At 37.8% G+C, this 16356-nt stretch overlaps 1 protein-coding gene across 1 annotated transcript; it reads right to left on the minus strand.

The window, feature by feature from the left end:
• Positions 1-2405: 2405 nt before the first annotated feature.
• On the minus strand, positions 2406-13357 carry rer1.L (retention in endoplasmic reticulum sorting receptor 1 L homeolog). The gene is made up of 7 exons (NM_001093371.1): positions 13251-13357; positions 10128-10215; positions 8667-8771; positions 8471-8570; positions 7019-7097; positions 5098-5233; positions 2406-2559 (listed from the first exon to the last, which is right to left on the minus strand). Exons 2-7 carry the CDS (start codon positions 10206-10208, stop codon positions 2464-2466), a joined length of 597 nt encoding a protein of 198 aa, NP_001086840.1. The 5' UTR covers positions 10209-10215; positions 13251-13357; the 3' UTR covers positions 2406-2463.
• Positions 13358-16356: the final 2999 nt, after the last annotated feature.

Raw genomic sequence — 16356 nt, forward strand, 5'->3', positions numbered from 1 at the left:
TGCATGAAGACAGAATGAAGAAAAACAGATGCTGAGAGAGGGATAGTGAAGGTAAACTTTATTTCAGAAACAGTACACAATATTTAATTGATTGTATTTAGAAAATGTCTTATTTCGGTATGCTAAAGCTTCATGGTTTATAAATGGCAAATCTAGCAAGAAAACACAGCTTGAACATTAGAAACAAATGAGAAAAGGGTGCTTCACCATTCATTTTGCTTTAAGTACTCTGATATTCTGAGAGCATTTGCAATTGGTCTTCATATTTTATGCTTTAACTTTACAAGTCGTGGACATTTGAATTGGATATTTAGATGGAAAGTACCACTGATAACACATATTGTGTGGCTCAGGAAACATGTATGAAATACAGCAGAAATAACCATCCACAGTTATGAGGAGACAGTAGGAATGCTAGGCTAACAGGAATGCTGCCGAGTCACGTGACCACCCTTCAAATACAGAAGATCCGTCATCTGTCACATGATGAAGCATGTCAGGGACTGGGTACATGGAGTATGTCCTTTTTTTAACCAGGGAAGGTACCATCTATGGTTTATTCAGGGTTATTGTAGGTAATTAGTGTACTGAGAAAAAAACTGCACTGTCAGTAGTTCCTCTTGATTCTTCATTAAGAATAAAAAGATTTTATCTGTGGAAATCAATGGAGGGCATGACAACCACATTGAGTTCTATAACAGCCTTTGTGTATTCTTTGGGAATAGTCCAATATTCAGTGTATTTTAGAAATGAAACAGTGCCTCTATATAATGATTTAATTATTTATTAGAACACTTGGAAATAAAAATGAATGTTACTTTAATATGGCCATTGGAGTGATCAGACTTGCTTAACCGTCACACAAATTGGAAACATCTAAAAGGAAGTTGGGGGAGAGGGGTCGTATTTAAAATATGCACCACTTTTTAAAGGAGAACAAAACCCTTCCCATACTCAGACTTTCCTTTACCCCACCCCAAGCTTTTCTGCTCAGAAGTCTCCATGTCTGCGGACCTGCAATAAATCTTCAGAGTTGCGCAACAGAGTTCAAAGGCGCCATCTTGTCTTCTCTCAGTTGCCGATACATATCTTGCGGGAGCATGTGCGGTAGAAGCTGATTCAGGACATAGATTGAACTGTGCATGCTCCTTCAAGATCGCCGCTCAACAGAAGAAGACCAGAAGACAGGGGAGTATAGATTTGCAGATTTAGTCAGCAGACAGGCCTACTGCTGAAAAGAATAGAGGCCGCAGGGAGGGAGCATGGAGTGGAAGGTGGGCAGCTAAAATGGGCACAGAATCTCAGGGTGCCAGTCCTGGCTTTGCATAGTGCTGTTGTACAAAGGAACACGCTATACAAAAATACATAGAAGTATATCAGTGCTTTAATTCACTGATTTTTATTATATGGAAATAGGGAGGTACCCCAAAGTACATTTTACACATATGCAATAGTGCAGTGGGGGGTTGTATATTAGAAGAAAAACAGAGGCCCTTTATTTTTGGGGTGTTGTACATAGTTAACACATCTGGGGGAGGGCCAGCAAATCTACTGGACCAAGGTACCATAAACGTATTCCTGGGGCTGCAACCTAATGACACCATTGGAATCTGGTCATCATATTTAGCATTTAAATGGAAGTAATCTATGTACTTCATTTGTAATGACTCTTTAGTTATTTTTATTCTATTCTGCCTCTCTGAAGAAAAACCTAAATATCTTAAAATTACTAAGGTCGGTGACCCTCTGAGCCAAAAACAGGCTAAACAAGAGATGTTTTTATTGTTATTGTCTTGGGAACAACTTCTTCATCTGTTTATTTCGTCATAGTAAAACAAATTCCTAATTGCTAGGGTCAGTGACCCTACCAACAAGTTAGCAAGTTAAATTCCAAAATGGAGCTCAGCAGAATAAGTTAATTCAAAAAGATGAAGACAAATGTTCACATAATACTATATGTAAGGTGAACTTCCCTCTTTAATTAAAAAAACTCAACTCACGAAGGCCATTATTGTCTCTCAAGAGTAACTGCGAGCAAAGGGATGCCTGAGATACCAAACACAGCTTTCTCAGGGTTTATAAAAATGAATAAAGGAATAAACAGAGGTGTTATTGTCTCCCCTCCAGCTCACGCCACTCCCAGAAAACATTCTGTTGAACATGGTCAGGCTGTAAGAGAAAGCAACTCTCGAGGCATATTGCCATGTGACAGTACATATTTACAGACATGCTGCAAGGAACCTATTTCTCAGTGGTACTTTCCATTGTAGAACTGAAAAAGAACAGCGGTAATCAGAATGTACTTAGCAACAATGTGAAATGACCAACTGCATTAACAGCTTTAAAATTAACAGGCTTATATGGATAAAAATGCATTGTTACAATGGCTCAAAACTCTTTTCCTCTTTTTTTTTTTGTTGATTTAAATTTTATGTAAGAAAGTCAAAAATGAGACAGTTTCTTTTAACTGGAGAACGGCTTCCCGGATGTGGGTTCCTCCTTTCCTTTGTACTTCCTCTTGCCATGTGTGAAGGGTATATACCTGTATTTTATCATGTGCTGGAAAACAAAGATAAGACCAGGGTTAAACCTGTCCGGCTCTTGCTTTTCTTAGAGGCCCACTTATCAAAGGTCGAATTTTGAATTCATGCGAGTTTTTTTAAAATCGAATATACTCACAATTCGACTGGGAAGTTATTTAAGACCAAATTCAAATGGCTAATATTCGATCGATTGGTTCTGACCCGAAAATTTGAATCTTATTCGATTCGTACAAATTGATTTTTTTTTTTCTAGGAAAAAAACTTGAATGTTAGGAAGGCTATTAAAGGAGAAGGAATGCTAAAAACTAAGCTTTATCAGAAAGGTCTATGTAAATATACCAGTAAACCCTCAAAGTAATGCTGTTCTGAGTCTACTGTCAAAAGAAACACCACATTTATTTCCTTCTATGATGTATTCATGAGCTTCTGTATCAGACTTCCTGTTTTCAGCATAAACTTCCAGGGCTAGGGCTTGAGCATGCTCAGTTTGCTCCTCTCTCCCCTCCCCTCCCTGTTGTAATCTGAGCCCATGAATATCCAGTGACAGCACTTGAATTTCTTTAAAACCGCCTTTAATAATTTGCATTTATTTGCACAGCAACACGATGCCACGATGTAATCTGAGCCCAGACATATAAGTGAGCAGGGAGAGATCCAAGCAGGAAGTGATGTCAGACCAAGCTAATATGACAGCTGCTATCCTAAACAAACAGAGAGAGGCAGAGCTTCTAGAGCTCTTTATTCAGGTACAGTAAAGCATTCTGCAGAATAAATATGGTGTTGTAGCTTGTACTATTGTGGCTTATCTATAGGTGATAAACTGCTTTCGTTACTTCCCTTCTCCTTTAACATCTCCAAATGGCTCAACGGACCTCTGCCATTGACTTGTAAATTAACTTGGCAGGTTTTAGGTGTTGAATATTTGAATCAAGACTGTTTCCACGGTCAAGGTGTGAAATCTCACATTTGAATTTACATTAGATTAGGGGAATTAAAATTTGAATGTGTGAATTCTGAAACTCGAAAATTCGAATTTACTATTTGACCCTTGATAAATCTGTGCCTTAATATCTAAACATATGTTTTGGCCTATCCCAAAACCAAAAATCATACAATGTATAATTCATAATCTGATAAAAAGACATTGCTTGTTGAGGTCTTCACCTCATGATGGTGACCCCCTGTGACAAGTTTGAAGTCCTGGATCATTGCTGCTATTGACAAACTGAAACTTTAGGCTGGTACAATAAATTCAGTGTATAAAATATGGCATATTTAGCCACTCATTTTTAGGGTTTAGTTATCCTTTAAAAATATCATCCTCTGTATAAAGAGGAAGAAGTACTTGCTGGTTAAAATGCATGGCCATGCTCTTATTTCATAAATCCTAAATCCTTCACAAAAAACTGGTTGGATACTGAAGTCGACTGAATTTATACTTAAAGTGGCAGTACAACAACTTGTTCAACATGCATTCTGGCTTTTATCTCTTGAGCTAAACCGGACAAACCGGGAAATGTAAAGGGACTCCATATTTCCATCTGGTTGTTGTAAGGTAGAGAATTAGATTGCCAACAGATAACTCTCCTTATTTGCAAGGGAGTGTGGTTTATAACACAGGTATGAAACTGGTTATTCAGAATGCTTGGAACCTGGGGTTTTCCGGATAAAGTGTATTTTAATTTGAATCTCCATGTCTATATTAAAATAATTTAAACATTAATAAAACCCAATAGCCTTGTTTTGCCTCCAGTAAGGATTAATCGTATCTTAGTTGGTATCAAGTAAAATGCATTGTTTTATGGTTACAGAGTAAAAAGTAATAATTATTAAAAATGTTACTTAAATGGAGTCTATGGGAGATGGCCTTCCCGTAATCCAGAGCTTTCTGGATAACTAATATCCGGTAAACAAATCCCATACCTATACAAAGCTCATTATCTACAGTTAAACCTGCTTGGTTAATAACAGGTGAGTTAGTTAAATGTAAAACAAAACAATGCTCTATTACTACTTTATAAGAAAAAAACAAAAACAAAATATAGGATGTATTTTTTGTTCTATTTATTTCTCTAAGCTTGAAAAAAAGATGTTTTTTTTATTATTGACATTACTGACAAAATGTTTTTTTTTTAACTAATATTTAACTTTATTTTCCACCTTCTCATATTTCCCAGGAGCAGCTAGGATACATTTTGCTGCTGGAAAATATATCAACTAGTGTAGTAATTGCAACAGAGTTGGCAGCCTGAGTTGCTACAGAGAAACACCAGAGCTAGGAAAATTAGAAAAAAATGGTTAAGAAAACAAAAAGCCAATGAAAGTCATTATAGTTACAATCTGAAAAAACAAACTTAAAAAAAAAAAGTTTGGAAGATAAACTACTCCTATCATCCTGCTGTTTAAATAAATAAGTAATCTCTTGAGTAAATATACACCCCATAACCATAGAACCCTGCGCCTTCTGTTTGCTGCAGCCCCAGAGCATAACATAACAGTGTTACTGAGTGGTCTCATGCAGTTCATTACAGAACCAGTTGTTGATTTCACTTACCTTTATCTGTCTTTTCATAGTGATGCAAAAAAGCATGATAAAATACATAACGAGGATGGGCCAAAATACGGGAACATTAAAAGCATCAAAGAAAGTGCATCCCATTGCAACAACAACTCCTTTCGTTGCAGAATGCCTACAAAGCAAAAAAAGAGGACAGAATGATTGTATATCTATGGTGCATGTTTTATTCAGGGGACTGAAAGTGCGATCGTTTGTCATAAAGCTACTGATTAAATTACAGCATGGAAACTGCTAGCTAAGCATCATTTCAACGAACCTATACGGCTGTGGGATTGATTGGAAATGCATCTATAACATAATAAAGAGTACATTTCAATAGGAATCCATGTGCAAGAAGTTCATATACTGCAAGTTGTAACCCAAACTTAGAGAGGTCATTTTGCTAAAAGGATACTATGTGTTATATTAATACTGATCAAAAAACACAAATTATTTGGATTCTGTAGCAAGTTACAAAGCTATCTTTTATGTTAAAGAAGGAAAGCTACAGAGACAGTTTATTGCCAATAGATTAGCCACAATAGTACAAGCTATAACACTATATTTATTCTGCAGAATGCTTTACCATATCTGAGAAAACAGCTCTAGAAGCTCTCTCTGTTTGTTTAAGATAGCAGCTGCCATAGTAGCTTGGTCTGACATCACTTCCTGCTTGAGTCTCTCCCTGCTCACTCATAGCTCTGGGCTCAGATTACAGCAGGGAGGGGAGGAGGAGGAGTAGAGGAGCAAACTGAGCATGCTCAAGCATGTGCACTGGAAGTTTAAGCTGAAAGAAGGAAGTCTGATACAGAAGCCCATGTATGGGCCAATATGCCTTCCTGCTACAACAGTTTTCCAGCTACAGGCGTCAAACTTACAGACCTATAGATATCAGGATACAAGAATCCTTTTTGAATATCTATAGTAATAAGTAATTTTTTTTTTTTCTCTTGAAGATGTCTTCAAGAGAGAGAAAAAAAATACAGCAAGTCCAGTTGATCTGACTTATTACTATAGATATACCATGAGCTGGATGAATAAGAACCTTCAGAGACTCTTCACTACTCCAGAAATGTGCTAATTTCTTGGCAGCATGCCATGCATCAAAGCGTCCTGGAAGATTATGTAAAGTGCTTTGGGAACCACAGAGCGAAGCTCCTTTAGTGCTCTTCAACCAGGTCCTGTGCCTTTGTTTACTTTCACATATTCTATTCTGTTCTGAACCTCTATACTATACTAATGAAGCTAGTCACCTATATTAAAGAAATTAAACTGCGTCTACTAAAAAAAGAAGCCTCTCTTAATTGCCTTCTCAAATATGTAAAAAGAAAGAAAAAAAAATAGAAGTGGTTAAAATTCTTTGCTTTCTCCCAGCTTCCATCAATCAGTTTACCTGCTTTTGATACCAAGTGCTAATAAGAGGTAACACATTAAATATCTTGAAGGAAATTGGTCCATGGGAGTTTCAGCTTAAAACTTCAAAATAGTTTTTATCGTCAAAATAAAAAAAGAGTTGAGCCTTCAAACAGGAAATGACATAACAATTAGGGATGCACCGAATCCATTACAGAACCCTAATTTTCATATGCAAATCAGGGAGGAAAAGGGAAAAAAAAGAGCCGGCTAAAAAATATTTTACTTCCTTGTTTTGTGACGAAAAAGTCACATGATTTTAAGGATTCACTTCAGCCAGGCACGTGGATTTGGCCAAATCTGAATCCTGCTGAAAAAGGCCGAATACCAAATGTAAAGGATTCTGTATTCAGGCAAATTTGGTGTAGCCGTCAAAACTAGACCAGGGGGCACTTCTTGAGAGCCATTTATTAACAACAGAAAGCAGGCAGAGAAAGTGTAGCCATTAATAAATACAGAGCTAGATATGGAGCACTATATACGCGATACACATTTAGTTACTCACCAAAATTTAAATTCAGGCAGTCTTCTGATAAATGGCCGAAACTCTTCATTTTGTTTAGTAGGTAATGAAGGTCCCTCATCTATTTAAGAAGGAGAAAACATTTTTCTATTAGTAAAATCTATTAAGGTAGGAGCGCTAACATCAATAAGCAGAAGAACCCCTACATAACACTGTATACACATTGCACCCACTGTCAATTCTGAGAGATGAATTGGTCAAGAAAGAAGCAAAAAATATAAAGAATTCCAAAATCTCTCGATTTAAGGCAGTACCCTGCACCTTATCACTAGATATTTACCTCATTAGGTAATATGGCTATTTAAGGCTTTCATCCATGCATGACATTTTTGATAGATGTTTGTGTGAATTTTATAATTTTTCATTCAATTTCCAGCCCCCTCTATTATTAAAGGGGTCTTTCACCTTAAAGTTAACTTTTACTATGTTATAGAATGGCTAATTGTTTCTTCTGACTCTTTCCAGCTTTCAAATGGGAGTCACTGACCCCATCACAAAAAAATGCTCTATAAGGCTACATGTTTATTGTTATTGCTACTTTTTTACTGATCTTCTTTATATTCAGACCCTCTCCGATTCATTTCCAGTCTCTTATTTAAATCAGTGCATAGTTGCTAGAGTAAAATGAACCCTAGCAACCAGATTGCTGAAATTGCAAAATGGAGAGCTGCTGAATAAATAGCTAAATAACTTAAAAAACACCCCTTTAGTGTATGCCCATTGCGTGTGTGTGTGTTTTGAATTGTAAGGGCATTAACCTGCCAACAGCAGTGCCACTATTAAGATTAGTTTACATTTCCTGAAATGTGCTATAATGATTTTATGCCTTTCAATGTGATTAGTGTTGATAGCCTATGCCACATAAATGTTATTTTTTCTTTCAGTTTTCGTGGACTGTTTCTAACACCCACAAGATAAACAGCTGGCAGACTCATAAAGAGGATGTGGCAATTGCTTATAAACACAAGCAATAGACGCGGTTGGCTGAAAAGCCTATAATAATTTTATTCAGTCGACACAAAATTAAATATTTGACATTCTGTGTCTCACAGTAGTCCCTTTGCCAGATTACTTTTCCCAGCTCAGTGAGGAGATATAGCTTCCTGCAGCTTATGAAAAACAGTATCAATGTGTTCTGGGTAAGATATAGACTACCTTTTCTGTAATATTATCTTATGTTTTAGCTACAGTTACCCTTGAAATGCCGATACCTAGTTTCATGTAACTAAAAAAAAAAAGTGTGGGTTGGATATTAATGTTATTTTGGTTAACCATGCAAAATAATTGAGAAGGTGAGGCTATTAACCCAACATACTAAAATACAATGCTAAAAGTAGGCCATGTAACAGAAATACAAAAATGCTCTTTCTAGAAATGATTATGTCAGCTACGACTACACTATACAGAAACAACAATTAAAAATTAGAGCCATACCTGAGTCTTCCATTAGGGATGGATCTACCTTTGGAGATAAGAATGCTATGAATAGATTTAGGTGGTAAATACCCATGGCATATGTCACTATGTACCAACCCTGTAATGACAAATACAATACTGATTGAAGCAGTTATTAAACAAGACAAATCCATCCACATTGCCATCACCATGTGCACCATGAAGAATGATTTACCTGTAGTATATACACCCTTATCATGTAGATTGCACTAAGGCCCAGTGTCATCACCCATCGTACTGCTGTGTATGGTGTGGATTTGTCTAGAAACGATTGGTAAATCTGAAAGAGATTAAGTGACACAGAAGGAAATGAAAAAATAGAATAGAACAATGTAAACACAGATTTATTTTACATATATGCTACCATGAAGAAGATAAGAACACATCGGTTATATGTGCCCTTGTCCAGAGCATACAGTGAAACCTCAATTTTACATAGCCTGATTTTAAGTTTTCCCTCATTTTACACCTTTTTTGTGGTCTCACATATACGCATAATGCATTTCCTTCACTTAACATTTCCCACAAATTTACACCATTTTTCCCCCGGCCCCCTGAAATATGTAAAATGGGGGTTCTACTGTATTTAAAAACATGCTCTGTTAAAGGACAAGGAAAGTTAAACTAAAGAAGTAGCTAGAAATGTTGTACATTATGTTTTGGGCTTATGTACCAGCCAAAGGCAACCACAACCCTTTAGCAGTAAATATCTGTGTCTCCAAAGATGCCCCAGTAGCTCCCCATCTTCCTTTCTGCTGATTCACTGCACATGCTCTGTGCTGCTGTCACTTACTAAACTTAGGGGCCCACTCGCAATATAAAGTACACATAAAATAGAAAAGTCACAATATAAGGCTGATTAGTAATTAATACAGATAATTAATACATGGCAGCACAGAAACCAGTGCAATTCGCATCAGAATTTAATAGTTAGCCCTGTAGCATCAGCTTTTATTACATAAAACCCAAATTTTCTGCTTGAAAATGTCCGATGGCCCCTAAGCTTAGCTTCTCAAAAGCTGCTCAGAGCAAACACTTTCCAAGATGGTGACAAGTTTGAAGTCCTGGATCATTGCTGCTATTGCAAGCTGAAACTTTAGGCTGGTATAATAAGTTCAGTATATAAAACATGGCATTTTAAAGTCTATTAATATATAGGGCTTAGTTCTCCTTTATCTTACACACACACAAAACATGGGGAAATTGAATATTTATAAAGCTGCCAGCTTAAAAAAAAAAAAAAGAAAAGAGCAAACACCAGAGTTTTGCCAGAATTCATGCAATTATTTTACAGCTCAATAGACAAATACATACACATTACTTATTTTTCTTTCACCATTTCACTAATCATACTGGTCACTACACAACCTTTTTATTATATGCAGCTTTATAGACTTGAAAGTTTTGAAACGTTAAATGGTGGTGCAAAAAGTGATGCTGAAAATGGTTTCCTGCACCACTTTTGACGATGGCTGCCTAAGTGGAGGATATACTGTAACCTCTTCATCTTCAACTTATTTTACACTGTAATAATTTCCATGCTTTGATTAATCTATAAGGTTTATTCATTTTTCAGAGATTTGGGAATATGAAATAAACAAGCGTTGTAATAATAAACAGGGATAGTTGCACCTACTTGTCCAAGCCTTGAAAAGAACCGAAACACCACTGAAGGTTTTCCATGAACCGAATCACCGATGCTATCTCCTTCTGACATTCTGTTTCTACAAAAACAATAAATTACAACATGCTTAAGGAATATGTACTACTTGCAATCAGCATGGTTCAGTTGGTTGAAGAGTAAAACAAGAAAAAAAAATTGTTAGAGGAAACCCAGTTATAAACCCACCTCAAAAACATCAAGAATTAATAAAGAATAATAAAATGCATTTTAATTGTCCATTATATTTGGGTGCATGTTTATATGTTAGCTGTTTTGTGCTCTCTGCTAAAAGCCAATTAAGTGAGAAACTTTGTTTCTTTTTCTGGCTGTTCAGTGCAGAGAAAATAGGGACTTTCCAGTATAAATGAGGGACTGCGGGTTGAGCTGTCAAAAGAGGGATTGTCCCTCCAAAAAAGGGACAGTTAAGAGGTATGAAAATATATGAAAGGAGACATCCGGGCTGAAATCGGTTTTAGCTCCAATCTGTGTGACGGCACACAGGCTGGTCGGATTCAAATCAATAGAGCGGGGCACTGAGCAATGCCAGTCAATAGCATCAAGGGCAAATAAAGTTTTGAGCTGTATTAAAAAGGGCATTGATTCTCAAGAAGAAGGGGTCATTCTTCCACTGTATAGAGCACTAGTAAGGCCCCATCTAGAATATGCCGTACAGTTTTGGTCTCCAGTGCTCAAACAGGACATTATTGAATTAGAGAGGTTACAGAGAAGGGCAATTAAGCTGGTAAAAGGTATGGAAAATCTTAGCTATGAGGAAACTTTATTTTTTTAAACAGACCTAACTGAATGATCTTACATCAAAGAAAGAGGGGATTTTTCTCTTTAAAGCTAGTGCCACACAGGGCTGGTAAATGCAGGCTGAGAATCAGCCAATCCATTGGTGTCTGCCTGCTCCTTGGTCTGCTCTGGTGCAAAAACACAAAGTGGATTATACTGTGAAAATGTATACTCATGCATTTATGTGCCCAAAATCCGCTCCAAGTTTCTGTACCCAGGCCAACAAGGGCTTGTGTGTGCAGACACAAGAGAGGGCAGTGACCAGTGGGTCGGCTTTTTAAACACAGATCAGGAATCAGTCCGTGTGCCACTAGTCTTAAGTTGCCAAATGTGGATTCTGTCTAGCTGAATCACAATCCCTCATTTTCCAACTTTCTTGGTTCTCCAGAGCAATTTAGAAATAAGGAGAAAGCAGCTAATGAAATTTTCAACCACAGTTAAACCTCCTGCACATTTACTTTTCGCCTATCAGGTTCAGATCAGCCTTATTTGGCCCTGCACACGATCCGCTTGTTTGACAAGACGGGCAGCAATTGAAAGAAGGGAGTGTCTCCGTTACACTAAGATCACTAACTTTATGTATACAAACTCACTTGATAACTGGAGTGGGGAGAGATATATTAAGGGTTAATAGAAACTGATCTTGACAACATTTTTTTTTTAAAACACATTTTGTGCTCAATTGAACAAAGATGTATATTGCGACATTATCTTGTACATAGAGGCAACGCTTTACCAGCATAAATATATTTAAATTGCCTAATTGATCCGAATACTGCTGTGACTTGTGAAAAGGGCATTCCATGTTTACATTTTACTGAACATGAAACATCAAAACAAAAGAAATACAGAGGAATAGATCTAAGTCTGGATCAGCACATATTACATTATTTTACAAGCACCCAGCGTCCGGTCAGCTCCTGGGCAGTCGGTATCATGGTGACCAGTTTTCCATTTGTTGGGCATGTTCGAAAGTTACACAATGTTCACTTAAAACTACAGGTATGGGATCAGTTATCTGGAAACCTGTTATCCAGAAAGTTCCGAATTACGGAATGGCTGTCTCCCATAGACTCCATTATAATGAAATAATCCAAAATTTTAAATTTTTTTCTCTGTAGTAATAAAACAGTACCTTGTACATGATCCTAACTAAGATATAATAAATCCTTATTGGAAGCAAAACCAACGTTTTGGGTTGATCTAATGTTTCCATGATTTTCTAGTATACTTAAGGTATGAAGATCCAATTTATGGAAAGATCCGTTATCTGGAAAACCCCAGGTCCCGAGCATTCTGGATAACAGGTCCCACACATGTACAAAGTTGTTGACTAGCTAGATTTTTTTCTAAATTATTGTTTAACTCTCCAGTTTCTTTTTATATAATATATCTAAGGCTGCTGTCAGCCACCCACGTCCTGAAGATTTTCCTTTTTGCTTGGAGATATTTGTATAAATACACAGCCATGAATATCCTGTAAATGATATCCTTATAAACTCTACCAGGTTATGTTATTGGTTATAATCGGTGCCTAGTAATGTAATGTCTCTCACTGAAACCTGTGTATTAAAATAAATAATGTACATCCTGATGTAATATATAAGGATATCAGAGGTCACTTCAACGTTCTAAAACCTGTATAAAAGCATTGGAGCTTTTAGGTGACCATGGTACTCCCCAGTCACCTATACTATACTTATATTTTACAATAGGGGGCATATGTTTCATTATATACTCCCTATAGCCTCTGTATAGTAGGATTTCTGAGTCAAGCAGCCATAACATATAAATGGAGTATAATTTACAAATCAAACAGAATAAAGAAAGGTATGAATGAATACCCTTTGTCACCACAGTTTCACACACAGCTGACCAAATGGAGCCGTTGTTATTGTGGAAATAAAGACAGCGTATTACAGGCCCAAACCCACGTATGAAACCTAAGACAACAACCTTTTAAGCTTTTATACGTGTTAGAAATAAAATTAAACAAGAATGATGGGAGCTTAGACCCTCTTCCAAAGGCCATTTAGCAACTGGGATATGTAGTTTATCTACGCTCTATAGCAATGGTTGTGGCTGCTCGATAAACTACAATTCCCAGCATGCTTCAGCGCTGACCAACTCACTTCCGCCTCTCCCTCAGAGCGTTACCGACGATGCAGGGCAAAGTGGTTGGCAAGGAGTGAATACATGGAAATGGAAAACCTAATAATTGGATGCACATTTATTGTCAATGTAGGAAACTGAATAGCATGAATGTGTCGGTGCTTTCATAGAGAAGTTAACTGTCCTTACCTTCTAGGTCTTGCCCGAGTCGGAACTGAGAGCTCCCGATGTGTACACGTCACTGTCTCAGCCCACCGGCATTAGACGGAAGTAGCGTAAACCGAATGCGCGGTGACCTCGCATCGGATTGGTGGGCTTTCACCTGACCTGTTACTTCACTTCCACTTGCGTGGGTTTCCTGGGCAACAATAGATCAGCAGAGATGTCAGGAGATGTCAGTTTTTTTTAGTGTGACAAGGAATTAGATTTTAAGTAATCCAGGACTGGATCATAAATGTCCCTGTTTGGCAGTTGACATCTCTGCCGAAGTAATGTGATATTGAAGTTGTGAACCAAAGAAAAAAACAAGACTGACTCAATAATATTCCTTTAGGGCCCCCATAAACTTTGGCAATAAAATATTTTTATGTAACTGGCGATTGGTCACTGCTCCTCCAGTGACCAGTAGTTGTATGACCTATTATTCACTTCCAGAAATGAACCACCTCTGTAAAAATAAATGTTTAAAGGGATCTGAACCCGAAAAATGAATTGCTGTAGCCATGTTCAGAGTGGCCCTATGAGCACTTCACAATTTATTTTTAGTGGTTTTCAGCAATTGTAGACTATGCCATATCTCCCAACACTGAAGAAAGAGGGTCAACTAGATCTGCCACGTGTAGTGTGGTGAAAATGTATTTGACCATGCCAATACATGCCACCAATCCGGTTTTGACCCAGACAGCCCAGTTTTCAGAGGGGCTGTCCAGATCAAAACTGCCTGCCTGGTTTTCCAAAGAAGGAATTTGGGACAGGACTCTCATTGATTGATATGGTGATTGGCCTATTGTCCCACCCCTGAAGACAGTAGCATACCTCCCAACTGTCCCTTTTTCGGAGGGACAGTCCCTCTTTTGACAGCTCAACCCGCAGTCCCTCATTTGTACTTTCTCTGCACTGAACAGCCAGAAAAAGAAACAAAGTTTCTCACTTAATTGGCTTTTAGCAGAGAGCCCAGAACAGGTAACAGGTGCAAATAAGATACTGTGTAACAATTTTGAGACACAAAAACACAGTTTAGATAAGGAGAAATATTTTCAAACTTTCATAACTTGCCAAATTTTGTAAAACAAACATGGTAATTAGGGGGTGTGGCCACAGAAAGGGGTGTGGTCAAAAAATTGCTGCGCTACATGCGGAAAAAATTTTTTTGTCCCTCTTTTTACTTCCAGAATATTAGGAGGTATGCAGTAGTCTTGCCCCATGACATCAGGGCACCTCCCCTTATCTAATTCTACATCATCCCCGATGTAACAGTATAATTACAGACAAGGAATAGTTACAGCGGAGGTAGGGTTGCCTCCTGGCCGGTACAAAATGATGGTTGATCCCAATGTTATTAATAGGGAAAAAAGATAAATATATAGGAAGGCCGGTATTTTTTTCCAGAAAAGGTGGCAACCCTAAGCGGAGGTCACCAGTTCTCTGTGGTTGGATCACGCGTCTCCTGTCAGGCAGCAGCACTTGCAAGAGTTCAATGAGCCCACAACTCTCCTCAATGCAATGTCTATTAACACTAGCCGACTTTGCGCTTACCCTGATGAATTAGACAGCGATCGCTTTCTTCTTGAAATTATGGCTTTATTCAGGCACACATATTGATTTCAAAGGCAGTAAAAGTGCAATACAAGTTTATGCGTTTTGTGCCCTTAAAGTAAAAAAAACCCTACCCTACATAGACCCCACTCCCTTCTCCCCCCAGCCTAGCTGCTACCCCAGGCAAATGCCCCTAACTCTTTACTTACCCCTTGGTGCAGATTCTGTCCAGCGGAGTTCACGGCAGCCATCTTCTTCTCTTCCGTAATCTTCTGGAAGTAAGTGCCATATCGGCGCATGCGCAGTTGGAGCAATTTTCTGTTTTGGGACAACTGTGAATGCGCCAAAAGTCACGGAAATTGCCGAAGCGCCAGTCTCATTCCAAGTTTACCAAAGAGCCGGAAGATGGCTACCGTGAACTCCGCTGAACAGAATCTGCAACGAGGGGTAAGTAAAGAGTTATGGGCATTTGCCCGGGGTAGCAGCTTGGCTGGGGGGGGGGGAGAAGTAGGGGCTCTATGTGGGGTAAGGGGGTAGGGCTTTTTTAAAAACCTGCAATTCCTCAGAGTTTGAGGATAATCACTAAATAAAATGGATAAGGGGAATAATAACCCCAGGCATGCCAGTATAATCACTAAACATTGATAAAAGACAAATTAACCCCAGGCACACCAGTATAATTACTAAATAAAATGGATAATCATCATATTAACCCCAGACCTGCCAATATAACCCCTAAATAACATAAAGGGCGTATTAACCCTAGATGTGCTAGCATAACCATTAAAATAAAATGTTTAATAATCCGAGACATGCCAATATAATTACTACAGAAAACAGATAATCAGCATATTAAAGGAACAGTAACACCAAAAAAGTGTTTTAACGTAATTAACATATAATATACTGTTAGCATGCACTGGTAGAAGCTGTGTGTTTGCTTCAGAAAGACTATTTTAGTTTATATAAACAAGCTGCTCTGTAGCCATGGGGGCAGCCATTGAAGCTTGAAAAAAGGCACAGGTTACATAGTAGATAACATATGCCTTGTCCAATACAATGGTGTTTTATCTGTTACCTGCTATGTAACCTGTGTCTTTTCTCCTTTTTTACAGCTTTAATGGTTGCTCACATGGCTACACAGCAGCTTGTTTATATAAAGTATAGTAGTCTTTCTGAAGCAAACACACCAGTTTTACTAGTGCATGCTAACAGTACATTATATTTAAATTACTTTGATACAATTTCAGTTTTTATTGTTACTGTTCCTTTAACCCCTGACATGTAAGATCCCTTACATGGCCAATGAGCATGACATTTACCCCAGATAATCCAAGAAGATCACTGCAAAAATGAGAACTACATTTATCCCATACATGCCAGTTAGATCACTGCACTGCATAAGGATAGTATGGAAGCATTTCCTCACGTACACTTGCAAAAGCAGATTACTAACACCAAACTTCTAATTTCCTAACGATTTCCCATGCTGCTTGCTTCTCTCTGCTTCCTGCATCTGAAGGAAAAAAAATCCAAGATG

The sequence above is a fragment of the Xenopus laevis genome, chromosome 7L (assembly GCF_017654675.1).
Source record: "Xenopus laevis strain J_2021 chromosome 7L, Xenopus_laevis_v10.1, whole genome shotgun sequence".
Taxonomy (NCBI): Eukaryota; Metazoa; Chordata; class Amphibia; order Anura; family Pipidae; genus Xenopus; species Xenopus laevis.

Bases quoted from the DNA above. Each gene is read 5' to 3' on its own strand.
- rer1.L (NM_001093371.1), bottom strand. From the start codon at position 10,208: ATGTCAGAAGGAGATAGCATCGGTGATTCGGTTCATGGAAAACCTTCA. The intron at 7,098-8,470 runs GTATGGCTCTAA...CTTCTTAAATAG, and splicing joins ATCCCTAATGGAAGACTCAG to ATGAGGGACCTTCATTACCT. The intron at 2,560-5,097 runs GTAAGTGAAATC...TTTGTTTTCCAG, and splicing joins CTATGAAAAGACAGATAAAG to CACATGATAAAATACAGGTA.